The sequence below is a fragment of the Phyllopteryx taeniolatus genome, chromosome 10 (genome assembly GCF_024500385.1).
Source record: "Phyllopteryx taeniolatus isolate TA_2022b chromosome 10, UOR_Ptae_1.2, whole genome shotgun sequence".
In the NCBI taxonomy this organism is placed as follows: Eukaryota; Metazoa; Chordata; class Actinopteri; order Syngnathiformes; family Syngnathidae; genus Phyllopteryx; species Phyllopteryx taeniolatus.
This window is the reverse complement of record NC_084511.1, coordinates 5,493,938-5,521,765: the sequence shown is the minus strand read 5'-3', so window position 1 is coordinate 5,521,765 and position 27,828 is coordinate 5,493,938. Positions and strand designations below refer to the sequence as shown.

At 42.8% G+C, this 27,828-nt stretch overlaps 1 protein-coding gene across 3 annotated transcripts in view; it reads left to right on the top strand.

The window, feature by feature from the left end:
* The window catches only part of LOC133485279 (serine/threonine-protein phosphatase 2A 55 kDa regulatory subunit B gamma isoform), a 59,979-nt gene extending 32,169 nt beyond the window's left edge, over window positions 1–27,810 (top strand). For 2 of the 3 annotated variants that reach the window (XM_061788737.1, XM_061788736.1), the window contains exons 4-11: window positions 6,328–6,425; window positions 7,661–7,826; window positions 9,407–9,519; window positions 9,949–10,126; window positions 10,688–10,852; window positions 13,399–13,568; window positions 22,796–22,887; window positions 26,219–27,810. In XM_061788737.1, coding sequence (XP_061644721.1) covers window positions 6,328–6,425; window positions 7,661–7,826; window positions 9,407–9,519; window positions 9,949–10,126; window positions 10,688–10,852; window positions 13,399–13,568; window positions 22,796–22,887; window positions 26,219–26,516 — 1,280 coding nt within the window. In that variant the 3' untranslated portion in view covers window positions 26,517–27,810. The remainder of the gene's footprint in view (window positions 1–6,327; window positions 6,426–7,660; window positions 7,827–9,406; window positions 9,520–9,948; window positions 10,127–10,687; window positions 10,853–13,398; window positions 13,569–22,795; window positions 22,888–26,218) is intronic. The other variant, XM_061788738.1, reaches the window with a different exon arrangement.
* Window positions 27,811–27,828: the final 18 nt, after the last annotated feature.

Below are 27,828 nucleotides of genomic sequence, written 5' to 3'. Positions count from 1 at the left end.
AAAAATTATATTTACAATAAATAATGTATCTTTGTTCCTCTATTTATGCCAGTGAGGCATAGTGACAGACAGAACAAATTAATGGTCTTCTATTAGATGGCAAAGTAAATACAGTAATTAATGTATCCACTTTTTGTGACATTTTTGTTTGTTGTTGTGCTGTGAGATTTTTCAATTCTAAAATATGTTCCTTGGCTCCATAAAGGTTGGTAATCACTGCTCTAGTCAGATCATGTATTCTAATCAGTCAGGTCAGACCAACATTACATGACAGAAATAATGGGTGCTAACTTACTGTAATTAAATTACTTTATTTTTAATTAAATTACTTCACCCACACTGAACCTTTAGAGCATGATTCGACTGAACGGCGGCATGTTTACGTCCAACTCTTCGTGCTACCGCTAGCTTGCTAGGCTACATAACATTTTATTGCCTGCTTGTGAGCCATATTGTATTAAAAGTACGTGAACATACCTCAACCAAGCCTTAAACGAACATCCTCTCCTGTCCTGAGCACCGATGACAGCCAACACACATTTTCCCCCATTCTTTCCTTATAATACGGTCGAGCCGGCTCGCTCCACTCTTGTTGTCGTCACCACGGTAACAAGTGTATCCGGTCACGTTAGAGTTGACAAGATAAAGCCCAATGATCGTAAAAAACGGGATGCGGTGGTATCGGAATACAAAAATTTTATTGCAGTAGACTGAAAGTGCAATCGTGAAAGAGTAAATTTGTCTTGTAGTCTGATCCGGGCATCATGTGTTGCCTGTCTCCGACGTGTTGTCTGTCCCACACCGCCGATGTTTTTTTTTTTGTTTGTTTTTTTTAAATAACTTCTTTGGCCGTCAGATATCTACAGTACTACGTCAAAAGATATGTGACAAGGCTAAAAATAAAATAGCTTTTGGATTCAAATATACTGTGCACGCCGGTGGCCGACTGGTGAGAGCGTCAGCCTCACAGTTCTGAGGACCCGGGTTCAATCCCCGGCCCCGCCTGTGTGGAGTTTGCATGTTCTCCCCGTGCCTGCGTGGGTTTCCTCCGGGCACTCCGGTTTCCTCCCACATCCCAAAAACATGCATTAATTGGAGACTCTAAATTGCCCGTAGGCATGACTGTGAGTGTGAATGGTTGTTTGTTTCTATGTGCCCTGCGATTGGCTGGCAACCAGTTCAGGGTGTACCCCGCCTCCTGCCCGATGACAGCTGGGATAGGCTCCAGCACGCCTGCGACCCTAGTGAGGAGAAGCGATTCAGAAAATGGATGGATATATATATATATATATATACACACACACACATTCTCTGCACCACATATTCTCATTAGGGTCACGGGTGCGCTGGAGCCAATCCCAGCTGACTCTGGGCGAGTGGCGGGGTACACCCTGAACTCGTCACCAGCCAATTGTAGGCCACTTATAGACAAGCAACCATTCACACTCACATTCACACCTACGTACAATTTAGTCTTCAATTAACCTACCATCCATGTTTTTGCAATGTGGGTGGAAACCGGAGTACCCAGAGAAAAACCCACACAGGCACAGAGACAATATACAAACTCCAGACAAGAAGGCTGGAACCCAAATTTGAACCCACGACTTCAGATACTGTGAGAATATAGTCTGGTCGGTTGAGAGCAAAATTCAACTGTTTGGATGCCAAAATGCACACCATGTTTGGAGGAGAAATGGCACTGCACATTACCCTAAAAACACCATACCAACAGTCAAGTTTGGAGGTGGGAACATGATGGTGTGGGGCTGCTTTTCAACAAATGGTACTGGTAAACTTCACATTATTGAAGAAAGGATGAATGGGACAATGTACCGAGACATTCTTGACAAAAATCTGCTGCCATCTACGAGGATGATGAAAATGAAACGAGGATGGACATTTCAGCAGGATAATGATCCAAAACATACTGCCAAGGCAACTCTCAATTGGTTTCAAAGAAAAAAAAAGCTGCTAGAATGACCCAGCCAATCACCTGACTTGAATCCAATCAAAAATCTATGGAAAGAACTGAAAGTCAAGGTCCATAAAAGAAGCCCACGGAACCTTTAAGATTTGAAGACTGCTTGTGTGGAGGAATGGGCCAAAATCACACAAGAGCAATGCATGCGACTAGTTTCTCCATACAGGACGCGTCTTGAAGCTGTCATTGCAAACAAAGGCTTTTGTACAAAGTATTAAAAAATACCAATTGGCGTGTTCAATACCTTTTCCCTGTGTCATTTCACATTATTACACATAACTTAATTTCTGAACTTATTTGTTCTAGTTTATTTGTATGTATGGATTACTTGGGTTGTTACCAACGTGAAATTTTCATGTCAATAGCACGTTTGGAAATATTTTTAATGACAAAAATGGTGATGTGGTAAATACCTATTTCAGCTGCTGTATGTTAACGTAAAAAGCTGTAAAAACCCATAAACAATTGCTGTAAACCGCAGATTTCTACAACATAGTGATTTCCACGATAGACAAGTAGACACAGTTGATTATAGAAAGTCTATACACCCCTGTGCAAGCCCGGTTTACAGTATCTGATATAAAAAACTAGACCAAGATAAATCATGTCAAACTTTTTTCACCATTGTGACCTATAACCTGTAAAACTCAATTTAAAAAAAAAAAAGAATTTCGAGAGTGAAAGTAAAAACTTAAATAATTTGGTTGCACAAATGTTAACTGACTCTGAAAAGTAAAAACAAAATTATAACAAGCCTCTCAGAGGGATGCAGCACTTTGAAATATCTCAGATATTGGGGCGTGATCACAGAACCATCAAACGTTTTCTTGCGAATGGTCAACAGGATCGCAAGAAACGTGTTGAAAAAGATGCAAATTAACTGCCAATTGCCACTGCGGTTGGTGATAAAAATAATCCCCAAAAATGAGACTTGCCTAATATTTCTGCACACTGTGTACACATGGCCAGCAGTTGGTTTCATGTGCACATGAAACTTCGAGAAATGAACCCTTTCTCAAACTAATTGCCTTAAGTGGTATGATGACTCATCACTGCCGGCAGATGTTTCCTGACTCCCACTTAAATGTTAATGGTTCGTCCTGAACACAAGTACGTCACAGTTGTAAGAGGGTGTGCACACTTGTGAAACCACATTATCATAGGTTATTTATTTTTCCTTTCACTCTTCAAAAATCAATGAATTTGTAGAGATTATAGGTCATATTAATGGTGAAAAACTAAATAAAACAAACTAAATGTGCAATATAGCGGGGCATGGTTGGTGAACAGTGACATTGGGGGAGTACACTGTACGTACTGTACTTTTCCCAATCCACAATACAGTACAGATAATGAATTTTTGTCCATGTTATTGGGTTCATTCCTGTTTCAGCGATGCGCTGTGCTATGTATTGTATTGCATGTGTGGACACAGCAGTGTGGTAGTGAGTCAGAATGGCCTGCTGATGCAAATGAGCTGTCTGTGGGAGGCCGACACAGCTAGCTTGCCACAGCATACACACACAGCCACAGTACTGATAACCTTGCAGATATCTTTAATAAAAACACACACATACGCACACAGCTCATGAGAACCACTTTCTGCACCTCTTCTGTTCAAAAGTTAAAGAGATGAATAAAGATGTAAGCTGGAAAGATGCACACGGAGGTTTGTTAAACAGGGAAAGATGAGAACAATGTGCTGCATATTTTATGCTGCTACAATTTGTGCTGTTCTAGCATTTTTTGCTTATCTTAGCTTTTTATGTCTCGCTCGCTCACATACACAGGCATACACATTGACTGCCGAGTCTAGCGCAGCCTGTATTCTAATAATTAGCTGCTATAATTTTTTCTGTCACCTGGAATTAATTAATTTGTTTATTGGCGAAACTGAAGTGGCTCAATTCTTTCTCTATGCTTCTTCTTCCTGGATTGATTTAATCCCACTTCCTCCTCCGCCAGAGTGCCATATAAGGCTAACCATGTCGAGTATCACTACTACTCGTTGGCTCAGCCTGTTACCAAGGCAACCCTGCTCATTGGAGGACACCCCCTTCCCCACCCATCCCCTTCCTCCACTGCCTCCGCCCAAGCCCTTCTTCCCGCTCCATCTTTCCCATTTCACCACTGCCAGCATCCCCACCACCAGTGAGTGTACTGCTGGGCTGAAGAGTGATGTGGGGGAGGGATGAGAGTCATGCTTGACTATGGAGAGACAACCACAAAAATGAGAAAAGTGGAATGTGGCCAAAATAACAATCGCTGCAATGTCTAATGTATAAGAAGGACCAGTAACCCCAGATAGTGATGCGTGAGTGTGATCGGCGCAAGGCTACGTGGAGCTTGTGTCTGGAGATGGAGAAGCAGAGAACCAATGCTTGCCCTCATCATAAATTCAGTCTCAGTCAACGCCACCACAAAACTGGCAGAGCTACAATTTTCAATCTCAACACTCGCAATAAATGCTCCCCCTGCACTCTGTTTTTATTTCAACCACAGTTTATTGAGGCTGCTTTCATTTCTATCAAAACTCTTTGGACTCCTTTGTTGAAGGCATGCAGAACTCAGCTATGACCTATTTAACTAAATTGTCAGATCATTTGGTAGCTTTGTGTGTTGATTTTGTTTTTTTTCTTCACAAATCTTTGTCAGGCAGTAGAAGCCATTTGAAATGAAGTTAAAGATATTAAGCACAATTTCAAATTTTTTTTTATTTTTATTTTTTACAAATTTTTTTACAAGTTTTCTATTTACAAAAAGACATTGAACACTTGTTTATAAAGGCAAACATTACACAAATACCTCCTCTCCATTACACTGAAATGATAAGAAATCAAATACACAATAAAAGAATACACAGTATATTCAAACATTTAAAAAAATAAATAAATGCTTGCTTCCCAGTTTTACACGTTCAAGTGTCAAACATCATACAAGAAATACGTCATTCTTAGTCATCTGAAGACCATGTAGCTATGGCCAGCTAGGTAGAGTCATCAGTGGAAAGGGAAAGGCCTACCTTGTATCGAAGCTTCTCTAGAGGCAGAAAGGAAAGCACCTCCTTCAACCATTCCAAGATAGATGGCACTTTGTTTGACTTCCAAATAAACAGGACAAGCCTGCGGCCAGCATGAGCCAAACGTCACAGCATTTGCCAGCAAAATTGTAAGTTCACTATCGGGAGGAGGCACGCCAAAAATGGCTATGTGGGAATGTGGTGCCTAGTCCTGCTTACAAATGTGACTGAATACTTTAAATATCTGTTCCCAATAGTTAGCAAGCCCAAAACATTCGCCCTACTGAGGCGGGCTGTGGCCACATCTTAAACTGTTAACAAAGAGGTTTTTACTCAGGGATGCATTCCCATACACATATGCTGAAAGAGATACAATACTTTTATAGTGCCTATAGGATAACACAATGTGATACGATTTAATTGGGTTGAGTTGTCTCAGTCCAATTAAAATGCAATTTCGAATTCCATACAATGTAATACGATACGATGAACCGCCATGACCCCTATAGGCCATGATGGTGAAGTCATTGCCCCCAAAAAACAGTTTTCATTGAGTCAAAACTGCAAAAATCAATACACCTTCTGTTGCAGTGTTAGAAATCTAAAAAAGTTACTATTCAACTTTTGTTTCTGCCCGGTAGGCTGATGGTTGTCATGTGAGGACAACACAAAATGGGTGGCGATTGGTGAAAAAAACTCGACTCCGAGTTTGTCTTCTTTTCCATTGAGTCTATTTAGCGTCGCAAAGCTTCTATAGCAGCGCTGTCTCAAAAGACAATAATTTGGCTGAAACAGCCTTCTGAACCGGCAAGTCGAGAATAACAAACTATGTCCAAGCCTCAGGTCTTTCATTTAACAGTTGACTACATATTCTGTATGATTAAAAAATATCTCTGCAAAAAAGTCTCCAAATGCCGAGAGGAGATAATGACAGAAATATGTAAATGACCACATCAAACTATGCTGTTTGGCTGAAGGTTACTCAAAAATGCACTTTAACTCATTGTTGTGATCAAGAGAACATTGTTTGGAAAAAAAAAAAAAAAAAACGCTTAAGTGACACTACTGGTGAGCGGTAGTGTTTCAATGTGTGAATCACAATGACGCAAACTTGTGGCAATTGTTTTTGTGTCTTTTTTATTTTCTTCTTGACATTTTTTAAAGTCCACACCATCAGCTTGGTTAATTATGATGCAGACAAACTTGTTGTGCATGCTCAAATGACGAATCATTTTCTCACCTCCATTGCCCCCCCCCCCCCCCCCCCCCCCCCCCCCTACCTCTTCACCCCTTTATCTTTGTCCCTCTTTCCCTCCCTATGCAGCCGACATCATCTCCACTGTCGAGTTCAACCACACGGGAGAGCTGCTTGCTACTGGGGACAAGGGAGGCCGAGTGGTCATCTTTCAGCGAGAACCTGAGGTAGACACACCAAAATGTCTCACACAAAACCAATTAGAACAGTTTTACTTCATCCGCAAGGGCAGTGATGGGTGAAGCCTCGTCCCCCTCCAGCTACAGTCTAGTTTTATAAATAGTTGTTGCTCCTGCTGGGTGTGAACGCACATCATTACAGTTCTGCTGAGTCTGTACCAAACTGTTTCCTCAAATGGATTTCACTGATGTTCCACATGCTGTTTGACCACTAAAATGCTGTGTTGTGTCTTGATTGGTCGCTTCTGGATCTGGCGATTCCCCTCTGGTGGGTCGCAGTCTCGGCCTCCGCCCGCCCTCATTCTGCACTCTGGGCCACTCTCCTCAGAAGATGGTGGTCAAATGATGGACTGGATTTGAGTTTTAAACTCTTAAGGTTTTCAGGAAGCAAACTTAGACTAAGACTTGGATGGCCAAATAGGACAAAAGCTGGAGCTGATCACTGAATATTTACTCAAGGCCTCGAACAAACAGAGTAATTCGCCAAGATGAATAAAAACTGAATGAGCACAATGGAAACAACTTCTGGGACTCGCCTACCTTGTTCTGAATCCACCTCTCAGTCCTGACTGGCTAGAACCATGATTTCCTAAGATGGCATGGTTTCTAATTGTGCCACAGCAGGCTTGGTATCGTATGTTATCCAAACTGTTGGTTTATAATCGTGTATCAGCATCCTTTATTGGTACTATATTTTAATATAACTAAGTCATGCAGTGTAACTGTATGTATTTTGGTTTTTAATGGTGTCTGGTGTTTTCCAACATAACTAGGTACTAAGTGTTTCATTTTTTAATGGTGTCTGGAGTCATGAGGTATTTATGGCATTCATCTCCCTCTTGGGGGTGCCATTGGTTTATTTGGACTCAAGCCCTGCCGGTGGGCGTTAGTGGACGCCTTCCAGTTGGCAGTCATAAAACATCCGGGTGATAGGCTTGTGCCAAATTGGGCCCACGTAAACAACCCGTCGGCTACTTTCAGCTCCACAGTTGCTTCTTGACCTTTCTAGAGTGTCAAAGTGTCACCCGACCAAAGCAGTAGGACCAAAGAGGCGTATTTACTTGCCAATAGTAGCCTGTGAGAGGCCAGCATATTTCACTATTCAGTTAGAAGATGATTACTCATGAAGAACAAAACATATTACTTACAATCGTAATATTCCACAGCTGCTCCTCAGCTCTCCTCTCTTTGTTTTTACACACACTAACATCTTTGGTCCACAGAGCAAAACCGAGCTGTTCTCCCAGGGAGAGTACAACGTCTACAGCACTTTCCAGAGCCATGAGCCCGAGTTCGACTACCTTAAGAGTCTTGAGATCGAAGAGAAGATCAATAAGATCCGATGGTTGCCTCAACAGAACGCGGCACACTTCCTCCTCTCCACCAATGGTGAGTTTTGCCATAAAATCAGGTGGAACTGGGAACTACTTAGTAATTTTCTGCATATTGCGTCACACCAGTTTAAATTATTTTCCCTAAGACTTTAAACTCGAGTAGAAAATCTCTGAGGTCAGTGCCTTAATAGTCATGTGACAATGTGAAGCGCATTATAGGACTAAATGGTATTAACGCTAGATTCGAATCAGAGTTACACAACCTAAGTAGATTTTCCATTAGATAAAGAGATTAATTTAGTTTGCCTTGTGAAAGGGGATTTACTTTGAGGGCTGTGTGTCATTTTTGTACTGAATTAGGAAGCGGGTTTTCTTGAATGAATGCCCATCTTTTAGTTTGGTTTCAGAGTGTATGACTGAAAAAAGAGGTATGGCAAATTGTCAAAAGTCAATAGTGCGCATTATACATAGGTATAAGGACAAATGGAAAAAAACTTTCACATTTTATAAATGTATGCCGCCATCTAGTGGTGATGAAAAAGCTGTACGCTTTCATTCCAAAATGCCACCGCCACCTACTGGTTATAAAAAAAAGTGTAGCTTACACACAGTTGTGCTCATAAGTTTACATACCCTGTCAGAATTTGTAAAATTTTTTTTTTTTTTTTAAATATGACTCACTGAACAACAACCATCATTAATTTCTTTATGGTTATGTTTTGTTTAATGATGCTTTTTCTGAAATGCTTTACCGTTTAATTTGAATCACATTAAAATAAAATTGGCGGCACGGTGGCCAACTGGTTAGAGCATCTGAGGTCCGGGGTTCAATCCCCAACCCCGCCTGTGTGGAGTTTGCATGTGCATGCGTGGGTTTTCTCCGGGCACTCCGGTTTCCTCCCACACCCCAAAAACATGCATGGTACGTTCTTTGAAGACTCTAAATTGCCCGTAGGTGTGAATGAGAGCGTGAATGGTTGTTTGTTTATATGTGCCCTGCGATTGGGTGGCAACCAGTTCAGAGTGTACCCCGCCTCTTGCCCAGAGTCAGCTTGGATAGGCTCCAGTACGCCCGTGACCCGAGCTAGGATAAGCGGTACGGAGAATGAATGAATGAAGTAATATTATGGTTGCACGATATTTTGTTTAGGCATCATCATTGTATTGTACGTGTGCACAATAGTCGTACATCGCAGGATCTGCTGCAATGTTGCTGTACTATAATATATAGTGAATCAACTGTAATATTAAAAGTGAGAGGGACCTGTTTGGACATGCTAAAAAGATTAAAAGATTGTAGCTGCTGCTACAGATAAAGTTATCGACCGATATTTACAGTCAAGTAACTCGATTTGGACTCAGGTGTGAAAAAATGGGATGGGGTCATCCCTAATTTAAAATCTTCTTTATTCTTGTTTTTTCATGTTTTTTGTGTAGGTTTACAAAATTTCTCACCCATGGAGAATTTTCCACCCACCCTGGCCTGTACAGCAGTGACCAAAATAGATATGAAGATGTGTAAATGAATAAATAGAATCAATAAACAAAAGGTGTTTTAGATACATTTGAATAAATAAATGGGCACAGAGAAGTAGAAGCTCATCATCTGTCATAACGTGTTGTTTCATTTACCAGATAAAACCATTAAGCTGTGGAAGGTGAGTGAACGAGACAAACGTCCAGAGGGATACAACCTGAAAGATGAGGAGGGTCGCATCAAGGACATTTCCACTGTTACCTCCCTACAGGTAAGTCTTTCTGTGTGTTCAGGTGTTTGCACATGCATACGTGGGTAACTGACACAAAGGGTGCAGACATCCATTCCGTTAACAAGAGCATTTGTTTGAATTTGTCAAATTGTTTCTGGTTGCATAAACTTCTCATGGACATGAGTGTGTGGTAGTGTAGAACAACGACACACAAATTGTGTGGTCATCGAAAAGCAGCCAAATAAACTTTTCTCCACTAAGCTCAGCACTGCCACTGCCATCAAACAAATGAAACTGGGCTCCAGGATGAAATCTATTATTAATGTCAATGGAAACAGATGGTTAAATATTCATGTATATGATACAATAAAACTGCTTAAATGCAATCTACTGTCTGTATTTGTCCATACCATTTTTCTTCTCCTAATCTGTCACATCTGATAGTAAATGTCTCCCTCTGCTTCACAGGTGCCTGTTTTGAAGCCCATGGACTTAATGGTGGAGGTTAGCCCTCGGCGGGTATTCGCCAACGCCCACACTTACCATGTCAACGCCATCTCGGTCAACTCCGACCACGAAACCTACATGTCGGCTGATGACCTGAGGATAAACCTCTGGCATCTGGACATCACCGACCGCAGCTTCAGTATCCTTTGTTGACTTTATGAAGATACAAACAGACACAGCATAAATAGTGCGCAATGATCCTGTAAATTAATGTTTTACTAATGTACGCGCATTGAGTACCACTTGGGTGTGCAAAGAAACAGTATTGGGGGAGGGGATTATTATTCTTGGGGAGTGAAAATGTATCATAATGAATAATTCAAAGGCCGCATAAATATTTCAGACCCTTTCTTGGCTTTATTGCAGCTCAATAGGTTACAGTATTGCCACATTCCTGACTGAAACAGGATTTATTGTATTTCAAATGATCTGACTGTCAAATGCATTTTCTAACAATCTATATTTATATTGCTTTTGCTTTTTTCTCTTGTAATGATTTTAATGATTTATCTTGGTTTGCTTGCATTTACATTTACATAATAGTTACACTGCTTATATTTATTATGGACTTGTGTGGATTTCTAATTAGTTTCCCAGGGACTAATTTAGTGAGTAAAACCAATGGATTAATGCAAAAGTGCAAAAACAGTCTCGATAAGCCGTATGTTGTCTCCCTGAGCAACGCCGCTTTTTCTCTCAGACATTTTGGATATCAAGCCGGCCAACATGGAGGATCTGACAGAGGTGATCACAGCGGCAGAGTTTCACCCCCACCACTGCAACCTGTTTGTGTACAGCAGCAGCAAAGGTACCCTGCGACTCTGTGACATGAGAGAGGCGGCGCTGTGCGACCGACACTCCAAATGTGAGTACCCCTGCTGAGTTGCTCTGCTAGTGTCCCAAAAATGTCAGATAAAGTGTAGTGACAGGAAGGACAAATCCAATAACTGTAGCAGTAAGGAACAATAGTCTAGTGCAACAGTAGTAACGAGTAGTAGTTGCAAATTTCCCCATTGTGTGACTAATAAAGGTTATCTTTTCTTAGTTGTACATCTGCAGCTTTAGAACAAACATTAGCGCTAACATAAGAAGTGTCTGGGCTTGCCCATCAATATTTTACTAGTACTACAGTAAAGCACGATAGAGTAGATGCTTTTCTTCCAACTGTTGTACAAATCCCAATGAATTTACATTAAAATAATTGCATATTATTGCATTTAATGTGCCTCTAGATTGTCTAAATTTTTTAACAGTAGAATCAATTTGACATAACTTTCTACATATTTATATACAGTTGATATAAAGAGTCTACACACCCGTGTTCAAATGCCAGGTTTTCGTGATAAAAATAAATCAGACTAAGATAAATCGTTTAAAAAATGTTTCCACCATTATTATGACCTATAACTTTCCATCCATCCATTCTCAATACCACTTACCCTCTTCGCGGGGTGCTGGAGCCTATCCCAGCTGACTTTGGGCAAAAGGCGGACTACACCCTGAATTGGTCGCCAGTCACTCGCAGGGCACATATTAGACATGGACAACCACTCACATCGTCACTGAGTGGGAACTGAACCCACGCTGCCTGCACCAAAGTCAGGCGAATGCACCACTAAACCCTCAGTTACTCAATCTATAACCTGTACAAGTCAATTGAAGTTTTTTTTAAATCTTTTCGGGAGGGGAAGTAAAAAATTAAAAAAAACTGCGATAATGTTGTGGCTCAAGTGTGCACACCCTCTTTCTTACAAGAACAAGTGGGGATGTGGCTTTGTTCCAAATTAACCAATTGCTTTCAAATTCATGCTAAATGGGAGTCAGCACACACCAGCCACCATTTAAAGTACCTCTGATTAACTCTGATTGACTTTAGATGTTTGAGTAGGCTTTTCCAGAATTATTTTTTTTTTATATCAGAAATTTCTAGCAAAGCTAACCAAATGTATTTATATAGCGCATTTCATACACAAGGTAACCCAATGTGCTTTACATGATTAAAAGCATTTAAAAACAAAGAAACAAAACAGCTTATAAAAATTTAAAACAAAGAGAAAGAATAACTTACAATTTAATTGTACAAGTACAATTAAAACAGCGTGCAGTACAAGAAATATCATTTAAAAGTGGAAATAAAAAGCATGAGAAAAAAAGAGTTTTTAACCTGGACTTAAAAACATTCACACTTAGGGCTGACATCACTTCTGTTGCCAACTTATTCCATTTGTGTGCAGCATAATAGCTAAATGCTGCTTCAACATGCTTGCTTTGGACTCTGTGCTCCACTCTTTGACCTGAGTCTGTCAATCTAAGAGCCCTACTGGGTTTATATACCATTGGCTTTTCTTTCATGTATTCGGGAACTAAAACATTTAGTGATTTATAGACCAGTAGCAAAACTTTAAAATCTATTCTAAAGCTGACTGGGAGCCAGTGTAAAAACTTGAAAATTGGAGTAATATGCCCTGACCTCTTTGTTTTGGTCAGAACCCGAGCTGCAGCATTCTGAATGAGCAGCAGCTGTTTAATGCTCTTTTGGGGGAGTCCAGTCAGAAGACCATTACAATAGTCAAAGTCTACTTGAGATAAAAGCATGGATGAGCTTCTCCTGGTCTGCACATCCAAGCCTCCTCTCTGGATTTCTTCTTCAGATGGTAGAAGGCAGTTTTTGTAATTGATTTGATATGACTGTTGAAAGTCAGGTCGATTGATTTGATATGACTGTTGAAAATCAGAACACCAAGGTCTCGGATTTGGGCTTTGGTTTTTATAGAGAGTGACTCCAGGTATTTACTAACAGCAATCCTCTTTATTGCCCAAAAACAATAGGTCACATTAATGGTGGAAATTTTTTTGAAATGATTTATCTTGGTCTAATTTTTTTGTATCACAAAAACCTGCCATTTGAAAGAGTCCGCATTAAATCATTGCATGATGCTGGATAGTCTCTTCTCAAATTTTCAGGCAATTGCTCCAATAAGACTGTAAAACACTGTATTTTTCATTGTTACTCCGGTTTCCTCCCACATCCTAAAACATGCACGGTAGGTTAATTGAAGACTCTAAATTACCCGTAGGTTTGAATGTGAGTGCGAATGGTTGTTTGTTTATATGTCCCCTACGATTGGCTGGCGACCAGTTCAGGTTGTACCACCCGGAGATAGCTGGGATAGGCACGCCTGCGACCGTAGTGAGGATAAGCGGAACGGAAGATGGATGGATGTATTTCATTGTTATAATTCTCCTCTATTTAATGATTGGGATATTTGGACAAAATCAACCATCAATGAATTTGAATGTAATCATAGTATTTGTGGCTTATTGTCACCTGTTTCCATCGATTGATCTCAATTACTCAGTGTGATGAAGCCCACTTTCATCAAGTTTATGTCACGTTTGCCTCTCCCTCAGTATTTGAGGAGCCGGAGGACCCCAGTGCTCGCTCCTTCTTCTCCGAGATCATCTCCTCTGTGTCTGATGTCAAGTTTAGCCACAGTGGGCGCTACATGCTCACCAGAGACTACCTGACTGCCAAAGTGTGGGACCTCAATATGGAGAGCAAGCCCCTGGAGACGTACCAGGTGAGTCAATGACCTGCTGCATTTATATTATTATTTTTCTGCATGTTTGACACCAATGAAACGGCTCAGAACAATGTGGACTAAACTGTTGGCAAGGAATTTATTAGATAGTAGCACATTCATTTACATAGCCAGTATTGTTCTTTTTTGTTGGTCACATTGGCTTGTCTGTGACATACTGTACATCCACAAAATAGGCCTATAACCTCTCTTCCAACATACTGTACAATTATTTAAAAAATATATATACATATATATATCACTAGCTAATTCCAACAATTTGTGTATGGGCATTGAATTACAAGTAAAAATGCATGCAGAAAACTGAGGTCTGGTAATAGCTGCTTGCTGAGAGGATGTCCTCGTGTCTGCTCCGCTAACTTCCTGTAAAATCCTGAACAATACTCCCTAAACAAGACATTATGACATTTAGGAGACAGTGGTGAGGCCTCTTTTAGGAGACAGTGGTGAGGCCTCTTTCACAAAGGAAACTCGCTAAAAACACCAGTAAACCGATTCAATCAAAATTATCTGACTTTACCCCCAAGGTTAGCACCAAAGTTAGCTGTGAAGCTAGCGAAGCTAACACAGGCACACGAGATGTTATGGAGGAGGAAAACAATGAGCTTCCCGAGAGGGGAACGACGGTCGAGGGCACAGATGTAATACTGGCTGCAATTGCAAATTTGAAGTCTTATTTCTCTTCTGAACTGGATGGTATTTTATCAGCAATAGAGAGTATGAAGAAGGATATCAGTAAATGTGCGGAACGGGTCAGTGAAGCGGAAGTCCGTATAGCTACACTAGAGAATAGTATCACCACGCTACAAGTAAAGCTGCACACCCTTAAAAATAAAATAAAAAGATCTCGAGGAAAAATGGTAGATTTGGAGACCAGCGCAAGATGCTCTAATTTGAGACTGGTTAATCTGCCCGAAGGCGCCGAGGGAGAGGACGCGTGCACCTTCTTAGAAAAGTGGTTACTGGAGGCTCTGAACATGGCACTGCTACGCACTATCATGACACTGGAGAGAGCACACTGGATGGGTCAGAAGAGCACTTCAAACAACATTGCACTGAGGACTTTTGTCATGAAGTTCTTAAACTACAAGGAAAAAGTATTGTTATGAGAGCCGCCAGGTTAAAGGGACAAATTCTCTACAAAAACCACCCAGTGAGATTCCACGAGGACCTCGCCAGGTGTGCACAAATAACCTTGCCTTGAGACAACAACTGCAAGCCATGGGGATCCGTTACGGCATGGTTCCTCCTTCAACAGCTCGTGACGCACAACTGACAGTCTTGCATCTTTCTCCAGCCAGCTGAAGCAGAGAACTTTGTAAAGACTCTGGGTGCTAAAAGTGAACCGGTGGTGAGATAATGTAACTAATACCATATTGTAATGTCGGATAATCACAGACCCTTAACTATCTAAAAAGAAATATTTTATTTGATATACTGTATTTGATGGCGGCACGGTGACCGACTGGTTAGAGCGTCACCCTCACAGTTCTGAGGACCCGGGTTCAATCCCCGGTCCCGCCTGTGTGGAGTTTGCATGTTCTGCCCGTGCCTGCGTGGGTTTTCTCCGGGCACTCCGGTTTCCTCCCACATCCCAAAAACATGCATTAATTGGAGACTCTAAATTGCCCGTAGGTGTGAATGTGAGTGTGAATGTTTGTTTGTTTGTATGTGCCCTGGCTGGCAACCAGTTCAGGGTGTACCCCGCCTCCTGCCCGATGACAGCTGGGATAAGGTTCCAGCACGCCCGCGACCCTAGTGAGGAGAAGCGGTTCAGAAAATGGATGGATGGATGGATACTGTATTTAATATACTGTCTGTTGGCTTAGCGGCTCACAGACAATGCTAATGACATAATTTTCTGAAAGTATTTAATAACGAGTCATTAGATAGTTACCAGCATATATAGTGGGAGGGAAGTGGGTAATCAGTTTAAAAGTACAGGGGTTCTGTTGTTCATTGTTCACATGGGTGCTGGTTTTAACATTCAAATGTTTTTTGTTTCATGGTCTTCAAATAGTTTTACAGTGGCGGCACGGTGGTCGACTGGTTAGAGCTCAATGTTACACGCTATGTCAGGTAGTTTAAGATTTAAAATATCGTCGGGGAACTGCAGGGGACTACAGAAACTGACAAAGCTAAAGCAAGTGATGACTAGGGTAAAATCTATGCACTCTGATATAATGCTACTCCAGGAAACCCACCTGTTAACCAGTCAAGAGTCACAGATTAAGAGGAGGTGGCAGGGCAGTGTATACTCAGCTCGCTTTACTTTTCAGGCAAGAGGGGTTATGATTTTGATTCACAAATCCATACCTTTTGATGTGACTCGGGTTATTAAAGATAAGACTCGGAGGTACATTATTTTACAGGGCATACTGATTAAGGAAACAATAAACCTTATAAATATCTATGCTCCAAACATTGATTACCCCAAATTTTTCCATAATCTCTTTCTTACAATTTCATCTTCGCCTGGTCATCATATTATATAGCAGGGGATTTAAATTAAAACCAGAATTGGATAGAAGTTCAGGTATTGATAAAGCTCACTCTAAAAGTAGACAAACCAAAAATTATTTTATTTTATTTTGAGCGATATTCCGAGGGATATGAATCCCAAAAATTTAAAATACTCCTGCTACTCAAGTACACATAAGTCATACTCGCGTATTGACTATTTCTTAGTTTCTGGAGATCTGAGACACAAACTAAGGGACTGTCAATGTGAAGGTATCTTAATATCTGACCATGCACCAAGCTCATTAATATAAAAAGATTTAGGACTAAAGAGAGATCCCCTGAGGTGGAGATTTTAACAGAAATGGCTCCTAGACTCATAATTTGTATCTTACATAGATACTCATATTAATCTTCTTTGAAACAACTACAGATGAAACGTCACCCTCAATAAGATGGGAAGCCTTTGAGGCCTATTTAGGGGGTCAAATAATTAGTTTCACAAGCCACGAGGCAAAACAAACTCGCCAGGAAACAAAAAAGTTGGAAACAGAGCTCAAGCTACTAATGTCCAAAGCTAGATCAAAAACTTTTGCTGCTCAGAGTACAATATAACGAGCTTTCTGCCACCAGACCAGCCTCATGTCTCTTGCGTCTTAAGCAGATGTTTTATGACCAAGAGGAAAAGCCCGGGAAACTGTTAGCCTGGCGCCTCAGACAGTTACAAAATTAGAAAAACATTGCCTCAGTTGAAAACAGCGATGGACAGGTTATAGTTGACCCTTTAGGAATAAATGAAGATTTAAGATTAAAATAGTTTCTTTGAAAAATTATACAGCTCAGACGTAACACGAGAGCAAAATCTCTTTTTAGATACCCTTCACTTAAGTACCCAACATTCCAGTACTGCTAGATGCAGATCTGGGTCCAGCTATAACAAAGGAGAAAATATCTGTAGCAATAGATCATCTGAAAATAAACAAAGCCCTGGGCCCGGACGCGATTTCAAAAGAAAAATTTAAAGCTAAATTCTTGTCCCTTCTTTTGGATATGTTTTCGGACTAATTTCGAAAGGGGATCCTTCTGGTTTCATTAAGGAGCTCTGATAACATTGTTGCCCAAACCAGGTAAACCCTGCAATGTGTGTGAAAATCCAAGACCACTAAGTCTCCTTAATGTGGATTTTAAAGATACTTTGCAAAATTTTGGCTCGGAGACTAGAAAGAATATTACCTGACATAATTGCTGACGACCAGAATGGGTTTATTGTAGGAAGACAGGGATTTCATAAGAGAAGAGTGTTGGATATTCTGTATAATTGGGGGAAAAAAACATATACTGCCTTACTATCACTGGATGACGAAAAAGCTTTTTATAGAGTTGAATGGCACTTTTTATTCATTCATTAATTCATTTTCCGTACCGCTTATCCTTACAAGGGCCGCGGGCGTGCTGGAGCCTATCCCAGCTATCTTTGGGTGAGAGGCGGGGTACACCCTGAACTGGACGCCAGCCAATCGCAGGGCACAGAGAAACAAACAAACATTCGCATTCTCATTCACTCCTACAGGCAATTTAGAGTTTTCAATGAACCTAACATGCATGTTTTCGGGATGTGGGAGGAATCCCGAGTGCCCAGCACGGGGAGAACATGCAAACTCCACACAGGCGAGACCGGAATTTGAACCCCGGTCCTCAGAACTGTGAGGCAAATGTGCTAACCAGTCGCCTCACCGTGCGACCCACTATTTATTTTAAATATTGATTTGGCTGTGGTGATAATTTCTATCGATGGGTTAAACTCCTATACAATGAACCATATGCTGAAATAGTGACAGATAGTGTTACTTCTAAACCATCTCAAATATAACGGGGATGCAGGCAGGGGTGTCCTTTGTCCCTCTTACTATTTATGTGACCAATTGAACCACTTGCCATATCAGTACGGTCTCATAAGCATATAACTGGTTTGTATGAAGCCCAATAGGAAAACAGTATTGTTTTATTTGCTGACAATGTCTTTTTTGTTTTTGGGAGAAAACTGGAAAAATCTATTTCAGCCTTGTTAGACTTAATACATACATTTGGAAGGATATCGGAGTATAAAGTAAACAGACAAATCTTCATTAATGTTACCAAACACAGAAGAAAGAGAACGCACTGAAAACTCTTTCCAATTCAAAATGGTAGACTGTTTTACATATCTGGGGATTAAGATGGCGCCATGTATGAGACATAATTGAGGCAACTATACACCCATGGTGGACTCAATTGCTTCCTCTCAAGAGAGATGGAACTCACTCACCTTTATTACCTATAGCAAGAATCACTGTTTTTAAATCAAACATAATGCCCAAACTTCTTTATTTGTTTCAGAACATCCCATTGCCACCTCCCGTTAATCTATTCGCACATCAAAAGAAAATTTTGGTCTGCTTTTTGTGGAACAATAAACAACCAAGGCTATGCCGACCACTCCTGTATCTACCGTATGATAGGAGAGAGCTCAAATGCCCCAAACCAATATGGTATTACTGGGAAGCTCAACTGAGAACTATGATGTATTATTTTGGATGAATCTCTCCCACTTTGGATGACTATTGAACACTGCTCAGTCCCCCTTCCTCTTCCTCAGTACCTATACTCTGCAAATGCTTAAAAAACAAAACAAAAACAAACAAAAAAAAGAAGAAGAAGACGACAAAAAATCCTTTACTTAGAAACATGCTTATAATTTGGTATCAGGTTAAGAAATATTTGTGTGAACCGTCCTCTCTGTCTTGCTTCAGCCCAATATGGGGTAATTATCTCTTCCCTGCAGGCAGAGCTGACACTGTTTTTAGTAGTTGGGCTGAAAAAGGCCTAAAGACTGTAGGGGATGTGATGGGGTTATATGGTGGAAATTTGATGTCATTTGATAAATTGATTGCCAGGTATGGTATTTCACGTAAACATCTATTTAAATATTTACAGGTGAGAAACTTTATTAGATAATCTCAAAATCTGTGTCTTAACGATCCCACCTTTGTCCCCCTTGGAAATTGCAATTGAAAAAGGATTTCTATGGAAAGGGAATTATTTTCAAACTATATAACATGTTACAAGTGGGATCTTTTGAGTCCTCTGTACAGAAATGCAAGGCCTGGAGGGAAAATTTACAGGAAGACTTCTCCTCCAATGATTGGGAAAAGGCATGTGCTGTAGCAAAAACACAAACTAGCCACACTCGACTTAAACTACTCCAATACAATTGGCTAATGAGGACGTACAGTGGGTACGGAAAGTTTTCAGACCCCCTTAAATTTGTCACTCTTTTTTATATTGCAGCCATTTGTTAAAATCATTTAAGTTACTTTTTTCCCTCATTAATGTACACACAGCACCCCATATTGACAGGAAAAAAACGTAATTGTTGAAATTTTTGCTGATATATTAAAAACGAAAAACTGAAATATCACACAGCCATAAGTATTCAGACTCTTTGCTGTGACATATATTTAACTGGGTGCTGTCCATTTCTTCTGATCATCCTTGAGTTGGTTCTACACCTTCATTGGAGTCCAGCTGTGTTTGATTATACTGATTGAACTTGATTAGGAAAGCCACATACCTGTCTATATAAGACCTTACAGCTCACAACGCATGTAAGAGCAAATGAGAATCATGAGGTCAAAGGAACTGCCTGACGAGCTCAGAGACAGAATTGTGGCAAGGCGCAGATCTGGCCAAGTTTACAAAAAAATTCTGCTGCACTTAAGGCTTGTAAGAGCACAGTGGCCTCCATAATCCTTAAATGTAAGCCGTTTGGGACAACCAGAACCCTTCCTAGAGCTGGCTGTCCGGGCAAACCGAGCATCGGGGGAGAAGAGCCTTGGTGAGAGAGGTAAAGAAGAACCCAAAGATCATTGTGGCTGAGCTCCAGAGATGCAGTCGGGAGCCTCTCCTCAGTGCAAGACACATGAAAGCCTGCAAGGAGTTTGCTAAAAAAAAAAAAAAAAACTCCTGAATGACTCCAAGATGGTGAGAAATAAGATTATCTGGTCTGACGAGACCAAGATAGAACTTTTTGGCCTTAATTCCAAGCGGTATGTGTCGAGAAAAGCAGGCACAGCTCATCACCTGTCCAATACAGTCCCAACAGCGAAGCATGGTGGTGGCAGCATCATGCTGTGGGGGTGTTTTTCAGCTGCAGGAACAGGACGACTGGTTGCAATTGAAGGAAAGATGAATGCGGCCAACTACATGGATAACCTGGACGAAAATCTTCTCCAGAGTGCTCAGGACCTCAAACTGGGCCGAAGGTTCACCTTCCAACAAGACATTGAACCTAAGCACACAGCTAAAATAACGAAGGAGTGGCTTCAGAACAACTCCGTGACTGTTCTTGAATGGGCCAGCCAGAGCCTTGACTTAAACCCAATTGAGCATCTCTGGAGAGACCTGAAAATGGCTGTCCACCAAAGTTCCAACGTAGCTCGAAAGGGTGCTTCTACTAAATACTGAGCAAAGTGTCTGAATACTTATGGCTGTGTGATATTTCAGTTTTAATTTTTTAATAAATGTGCAAAACTTTCAACAACTCAGTTTTTCTGTCAATATGGGGTGCTGTGTGTACATTAATGAGGGGGGGGGGAATGAACTTAATTTTAGCAAATGGCTGCAATATAACAAAGAGTGAAAAATTTAAGGGGGTCTGAATACTTTCCGTACCCACTGTACATGTGCAAATTGTGCAATCAAGCCATGTCTGGTCTTTTCTAAATGCTGTCTCATTACATCTCCAAAAGGAAACCTTTTGGTTTTTAATGTGTGGTCACAACTCCCTCCAAGGGCATCTGTGTTTGTGTGTCTGAGTGTGTGGGGGCACATGAAGTCGATGAGGAGCTATTTACAGTCTCATGAAGATTAACAGGAAGAAGTGCCTGATACCTAGATCTGCAATGCAGCACGAAGGAGGAAGAAAGGGAGGGAAAGAGGGCTGAGGAGTTGGCGAGGAGAGGAAATGAGAGGAAGACTTTTACAATGTGGCAGAAAGATTGTAGTACCTGTAGCGAGGTGACTGAAGGAAATGGGGAAGGTCCATTTAACCTGCCCTGTATACCAATAGAATAGAATAAGGCCTTTTCACACTGCACTTGGCGAAGCCCTCAACTTTCCCATTCATTACGTGTGTGTTGAGGGGACGTCAGCGCGCTTTGACGTGACGCAGAGCGGAATAGAAGAGTGTTCTATTCTGGAGCGTTTGACGGCATGATGTCAAAAAGCTCCTCCAATGGGGAGACAGGCTGGCAGAGTGATTTCTGAGTGCTATTTTGGTGGACTTGTACTGTACTGTAAAAAAAAATAATAATTGTACCGGCATTACCAGTTAACTAGCAACCCTTTATTGCTCAGTGACTGTTTTTGTCGATGTCTTTTTGTCTCAAAAGTATTCTCTGTCAATTGACTGTCTGTTGTCGTACTAGAGCGGCTCCAACTACCGGAGACAAATTCCTTGTTTGTTTTTTGGACATACTTGGCAAATAAAGATGATTCTGATACTGAAAATGGAGGACGCTCTAATAAATGCGGATTCTCTTCCCGAAATCTCTGTTTAGCCTGAAATAAACTGTAGCTCACAGACAAGCCTAAACTCTTATTTCCCCCCTCCTCCTCACCCCGCAACATCGTGGCTGACAACCCTAACACCGTTGCCACCACTGTCAGGCTGGCAAGGAGCCGGGGTCGGGGATCGCCGCTGCCTTGCTACACAACAAATGTTGGGCCAGACGGTAGAGACACTAGCCCAAATAACACAAAACACATTACACTTAAGAGAAGATTTATTTGTTCAAGTTGTTGGCATAGGTTGATGGCTAACTGCATCCTATCCTAGTAGAACTGGGTCAAGTTATTATGAATAAGGAAGTGGCAATTATGCCGAATGGCCACTGCATGGAATAAGGGGGCGCTTGGAGGGAAGTCATGCCAGAAAGTACACGCCCCAGCCTGCTGTCGTCACGGGGCTAGTATTTAGCCCCGCCCAAAATATCTGACCAGCTGAGATGTTAAACAGTCTTTGCACATTTTCAGCACTTATCTTCAAACATATTTAATGTATTTAGAAATAAAACACAAAATTGACTTTTAGGGAGACATGCACAAGAATATAAATTAAACCCCAGTTGACACAGTTGGCAGGGACCCTTGGGAGGAAAACAAAAGCGTTACTAGGTTTGATATACAGTACAGCAATAAATGCTACCTCATCTTAACTGTTTATTGAAGGGAAGATGACTATTATCTGCTGACTGGATGCAGAACAGGGCTGATTGCAGAGCATAGTGGCAAGAGAAGGTGTACATTTCAGCCCCTCAGAGTGGACACACACTGCTGATGCAGGCAGGTTGTATGAAATCACAGGGGGGGGAGAAATTATTAGTCAGTAAGTGTGTGTGTGTGTGTGTGTGTGTGTGTGCGCACGTGTCTCGATTACCATGGCCTTGGTGTGTGATAATAGCAGGATGTTAATGGAGTTTTAGATTAAAATGTACACTTGGTGCATATTGCTGAGGGCGGGTGTTGTCTTATTAGCGATTCCTTCTGAGAGGTTAGTGTTACAACTATGCACAATGAATGTTTCCTGCCATTGTGTGCGTGTGTGTGTGTGCCCTCCACTCTATCTTCTATTTTTAGTTTACTTTCAGTCAATAGCCAAGTGAAGCAGATGTGCTTTAGATTCACTTTTTATCTGTGTACTCCTCCAGGTTCATGATTACCTCCGCAGCAAGTTGTGCTCCCTTTATGAAAACGACTGCATCTTCGACAAGTTTGAGTGCGCCTGGAATGGCTCGGACAGGTCTGTCTTTCATTTTTATAACCTCATAGCCAAAGCGCAGTCACTACTTCTGTTTGATAATTTTGCACCATATGAAAAATGTACTGGAAGTGTATTATAGATGTATGAAAGAGAATTAGACCTATTAACCTTATTAGGCAGATGCGCTACAAGAACACAATACAGTGGTGCCTTGAGATACAAGTGGCCTGACTTCGGTCGTTTGGCAGGTTTTATTTTATAAATTTTTTTTTGTTTGACTTGCGAGCAAATTTTGAGATAAGAGTGCTGTAAACTGGCAGTGAACTCAACTCACTTTACAACAAGCAGCAGTTTTGCACATAGTGAACCAATCTTTAATAAAGAGGCTTCAAGCTGTTTATTGCTACTCCTAGTTGAAGTTTACTGTCAAGCAGGTATGGGTATACTTATTGCTCCCCAGCTCAGCGCCTGTACGTTGGGGTTCACCCCGGTCGACGAGAGGGTAGCCTCCCTCCGCCTTCGGGTGGGGGAACGGGTCCTGACTGTTGTTTGTGCCTATGCACCAAACAGCAGTTCAGAGTACCCACCCTTTTTGGAGTCCTTGGAGGGGGTGCTGGAGAGCACTCCCGCTGGGGACTCCATCGTTCTGCTGGGGGACTTCAATGCTCACGTGGGCAATGACAGTGAGACCTGGAAGGGCGTGATTGGGAGAAACGGCCCCCCCGATCAGAACCCGAGCGGTGTTCTGTTATTGGACTTCTGTGATCGTCACGGATTGTCCATAACGAACACCATGTTCAAGCATAAGGGTGTCCACACATGCACTTGGCACCAGGACACCCTAGGTCGCAGTTCGATGATCGACTTTGTGGTTGTGTCATCGGACTCGCGGCCGCATGTCTTCGACACTCGGATAAAGAGAGGGTCGGAGCTGTCAACTGAGTTGGCTCCGATGGTGGGGGAAGATGCCGGTCCGACGTGGCAGGCCCAAACGTATTGTGAGGGTCTGCTGGGAACGTCTGGCGAAATCCCCTGTCAGAAGGAGTTTCAACTCCCACCTCCGACAGAACTTTGCTCATGTTCCGGGGGAAGCGGGGGACATCGAGTCCGAGTGGACCATGCTCCGCGCCTCCATTGCTGAGGCGGCCGACCGGAGCTGTGGCCGTAAGGTGGTCTGTGGCTGTCGTGGCGGCAATCTCTGAACCCGTTGGTGGACACCAACGGTGAGGGATGCCGTCAAGCTGAAGAAGGAGTCTTATCGGGCCTTTTTGGCCTGTGGGACTCCTGAGGCACCTGATGGGTACCGGCTGGCCAAGCGGAATGCAGCTCTGGTGGTCGCTGAAGCAAAAACTCAGGTATGGGAGGAGTTCGGTGATGCCATGGAGAAAGACTTCCGGACGGCTTCGAGGAAATTCTGGTCCATCATCCGGCGTCTCAGGAGAGGAAAGCAGTGGACCACCAACACAGTGTATATTGGGGATGAGGCGCTGCTGACCTCGACTCGGGACGTTGTGAGTCGGTGGGGAGAATACTTCGAAGACCTCCTCAATTCCACCGACACGCCTTCCCATGAGGAAGCAAAGTGTGGGTTCTCTGAGGTGGGCTCTCCTATCTCTGGCTTTGAGGTCACTGAGGTAGTTTAAAAGCTCCTCGGTGGCAGGGCCCCGGGGGTGGATAAGATTCGCCCGGAGTTCCTAAAGGCTCTGGATGTTGTGGGGCTGTCCTGGTTGACACGCCTCTGCAACATCACGTGGACATCGGGGACAGTGCCTCTGGATTGGCAGATTGGGGTGGTGGTCCCCCTTTTTAAGAAGGGTGTGTTCCAACTACAGGGGGATCACACTCCTCAGCCTCCCTGGTAAGGTCTATTCAGGGGTGCTGGAGAGGAGGGTCCGTCGGGAAGTCGAATCTCAGATTCAGGAGGAGCAGTGTGGTTTTTGTCCTGGCCGTGGAACAGTGGACCAACTCTACACCCTCGGCAGGGTCCTCGAGGGTCCATGGGAGTTCGCCCAACCAGTCTACATGTGTTTTGTGGACTTGGAGAAGGCGTTCGACCGTGTCCCTCGGGGAGTCCTGTGGAGGTTGCTTCGGGAGTATTGGGTACCGAACCCCCTGATACGGGCTGTTCGGTCCCTGTACGGAGTCAGAGTTTCGTCCGCATATCCGGCAGTAAGTCGGACTCGTTCCCGGTGAGGGTTGGACTCCGCCAAGGCTTCCCTTTGTCACCGATTCTGTTCATAACTTTTATGGACAGAATTTCTAGGCGCAGCCGAGGCGTATAGGGGGTCCGGTTTGGTGGCCTCTGTATTGCATCTCTGCTTTTTGCAGATGATGTGGTTCTGTTGGCTTCATCAAGCCGTGACCTCCAACTCTCACTGGCGCAGTTCGCAGCCGAGTGTGAAGCGGCTGGGATGAGAATCAGCACCTCCAAATCTGAGACCATGGTCCTCAGTCGGAAAAGGGTGGCATGCCCTCTCCAGGTCGGGGATGAGATCCTGACCAAAGTGGAGGAGTTCAAGTATCTTGGGGTCTTGTTCACGAGTGAGGGAAGAATGGAACGGGAGCTCGACAGGTGGATCGGTTCAGCGTCTGCAGTGATGCGGACTTTGTATCGGTCTGTTGTGGTAACGAAGGAGCTAAGCCGAAAGGCGAAGCTCTCAATTTACTGGTCAAGCTACGTTCCTACCCTCACCTCAGCTCGTGACCGGAAGAACAAGATCCCGGATACAAGCGGCCGAAATGAGTTTCATCCGCAGGGTGGTGTCCGGGCTCTCCCTTAGTGATAGGGTGAGAAACTCGGTCATCCGGGAGGATCTCAGAGTAGAGTCGCTGCTCCTCCACATCGAGAGGAGCCAGATGAGGTGGCTGGGGCATCTGATTCGGATCCCTCCCGGACGCCTCCCTGGTGAGGTGTTCCAGGCACGTCCCACCGGGAGGAGACCCCGGGGACGACCCAGGACACGCTGGAGAGACTACGTCCTTCGGCTGGCCTGGGAACGCCTCAGGATCACCCCGGAAGAGCTGGATGAAGTGGCTGGGGAGAGGGAAGTCTGGGCGTCCCTGCTAAAGCTACTGCCCCCGCCACCCGACCCGGATAAGCGGTAGAAAATGGATGGATATTTTTTTCAGCTTGCTCAGGCCAAAATGTCCCCATCCCACCAACCATTACCCAACCACACAAATATTTTAAACCTTCATCCATCCATAGAACATCAAGTGGGAGCTGATCACACAGCACCTGCATGAAATTCATCTACATGAACCACTACATCATTCACACTAGCGTCATCATATTAAAATGGAATGTGAAAACACATTTGAGTGTTCTGCCAGTAACTGGATCCCTCCACTCCTCTTGTGTGTGTTGTAGCGTTATCATGACCGGAGCCTACAACAACTTCTTCCGTATGTTCGATCGCAACACCAAGCGCGACGTGACCTTAGAAGCATCCCGGGAGAGCAGCAAACCCCGGGCCGTGCTCAAGCCACGTAGAGTGTGCGCCGCCGGGGGCAAGCGCCGCAAGGACGACATCAGCGTGGACAGCCTGGACTTCACCAAGAAGATCCTACACACAGCCTGGCACCCAGCGGAGAACATCATCGCCATCGCCGCCACCAACAACTTGTACATCTTCCAGGACAAACTCAACTCGGAGATGCACTCGTGAGCGCGGGTCGAGATGCAACTATGCCAGAATGAACGCAAACATACACACTCACAGGATGAAGCCTAAAGAGACAGGTCACCATACCATTTCACATACAAACATGCTCATCTCATCAACCTCGAACAAGTGAAATGACCTCAAGTAGGCCAGGATGGGATCATGGAAGTGAAAGTCGGTGAGTTGATTGCCACAATTCAGCCTCTGAGGAGTAGAAACCTCAGAGTTGTTTACATGGTCATCCTCCTCTCTTTTAGCTATGGATGTACTCCAGTTCAAACCATTTGTGTCTACCAGCACCAGTGATGATAAATGGGGCATTGATGTTACTGGTCGTATCTTTAATTTGAAGTCATCTCCTCCATTTCCGTTTTTGTCCCTTCTTAGTAATAATCTAATCATGATGATGGTTACTAGACGTCCCTCTTGACCAAGATCTCTCTGGTTCAGGAGAGACTCACATTCCTTCAGACAGAAGCAGAATCCTGGCTTCTCCACACGTTTGCAGATCTCCTCACAGATTCTGCTTCTGGTCTGCAGCTGCATTTTGTGCTACTTTAATACAAGCAAAAAAAAAGTGTTTTTTCAAAATAAAATCAGCAATTAAGCAAGAATATGCTACATGTCAAACAGATTTAGCCTTCTGCAGACTGACTGACTTGGCTGCCTTCTTAATCATTTTGACCCAGCTGTACAAAATGCTCACAGCATGAAGAACCCACTGATGACCGAACTCTCTTTACCTTTGCGTCTACGGATGCTAACGCATGTTTACTGTTCGGTTCATACGCTTACATGTACCAGTTGGAATGAAGCTTTACAGGAATCCACCCAGTGTAAAGGAGAACAATACAAATGGGAAATGTTTTAGGTTATTGTTATACTCTAAAAGTGGGGTGGGGGGGGGAAGGGCTTAAATGGTGTCTGTGTTTATCAACCCTCTTTTTGGACATGTTTTGAGTTTTGGGTTGTCTTTTTTTTTCCCATCCATAAACCAACTGTGGACTCAGTAATTTACAATTACAAGATGATTGCCTCCAAAGCGACAGCAGAGAGATGCACCTTTCATCTCGTCAGCTTTCCTCACTGATTACTTTGCTAATGTGCAGAATTGTTTATTTTTAGAGAACAATTTATTCTTTTAGTTCACTTTTTGAATTAAAAAAAAAACAATCCAGTTTTTTCCATGTGCTGACCAAACTAATGTCGATTTTTGCATATTTCTGTGCTCAAGTATGTTGATGGCAAATCTGTTGCGTACGTTAGGTATGAACAATGCTGATGTGTGTGTTTTTTTTTTTTTTTTGGGGGGGGG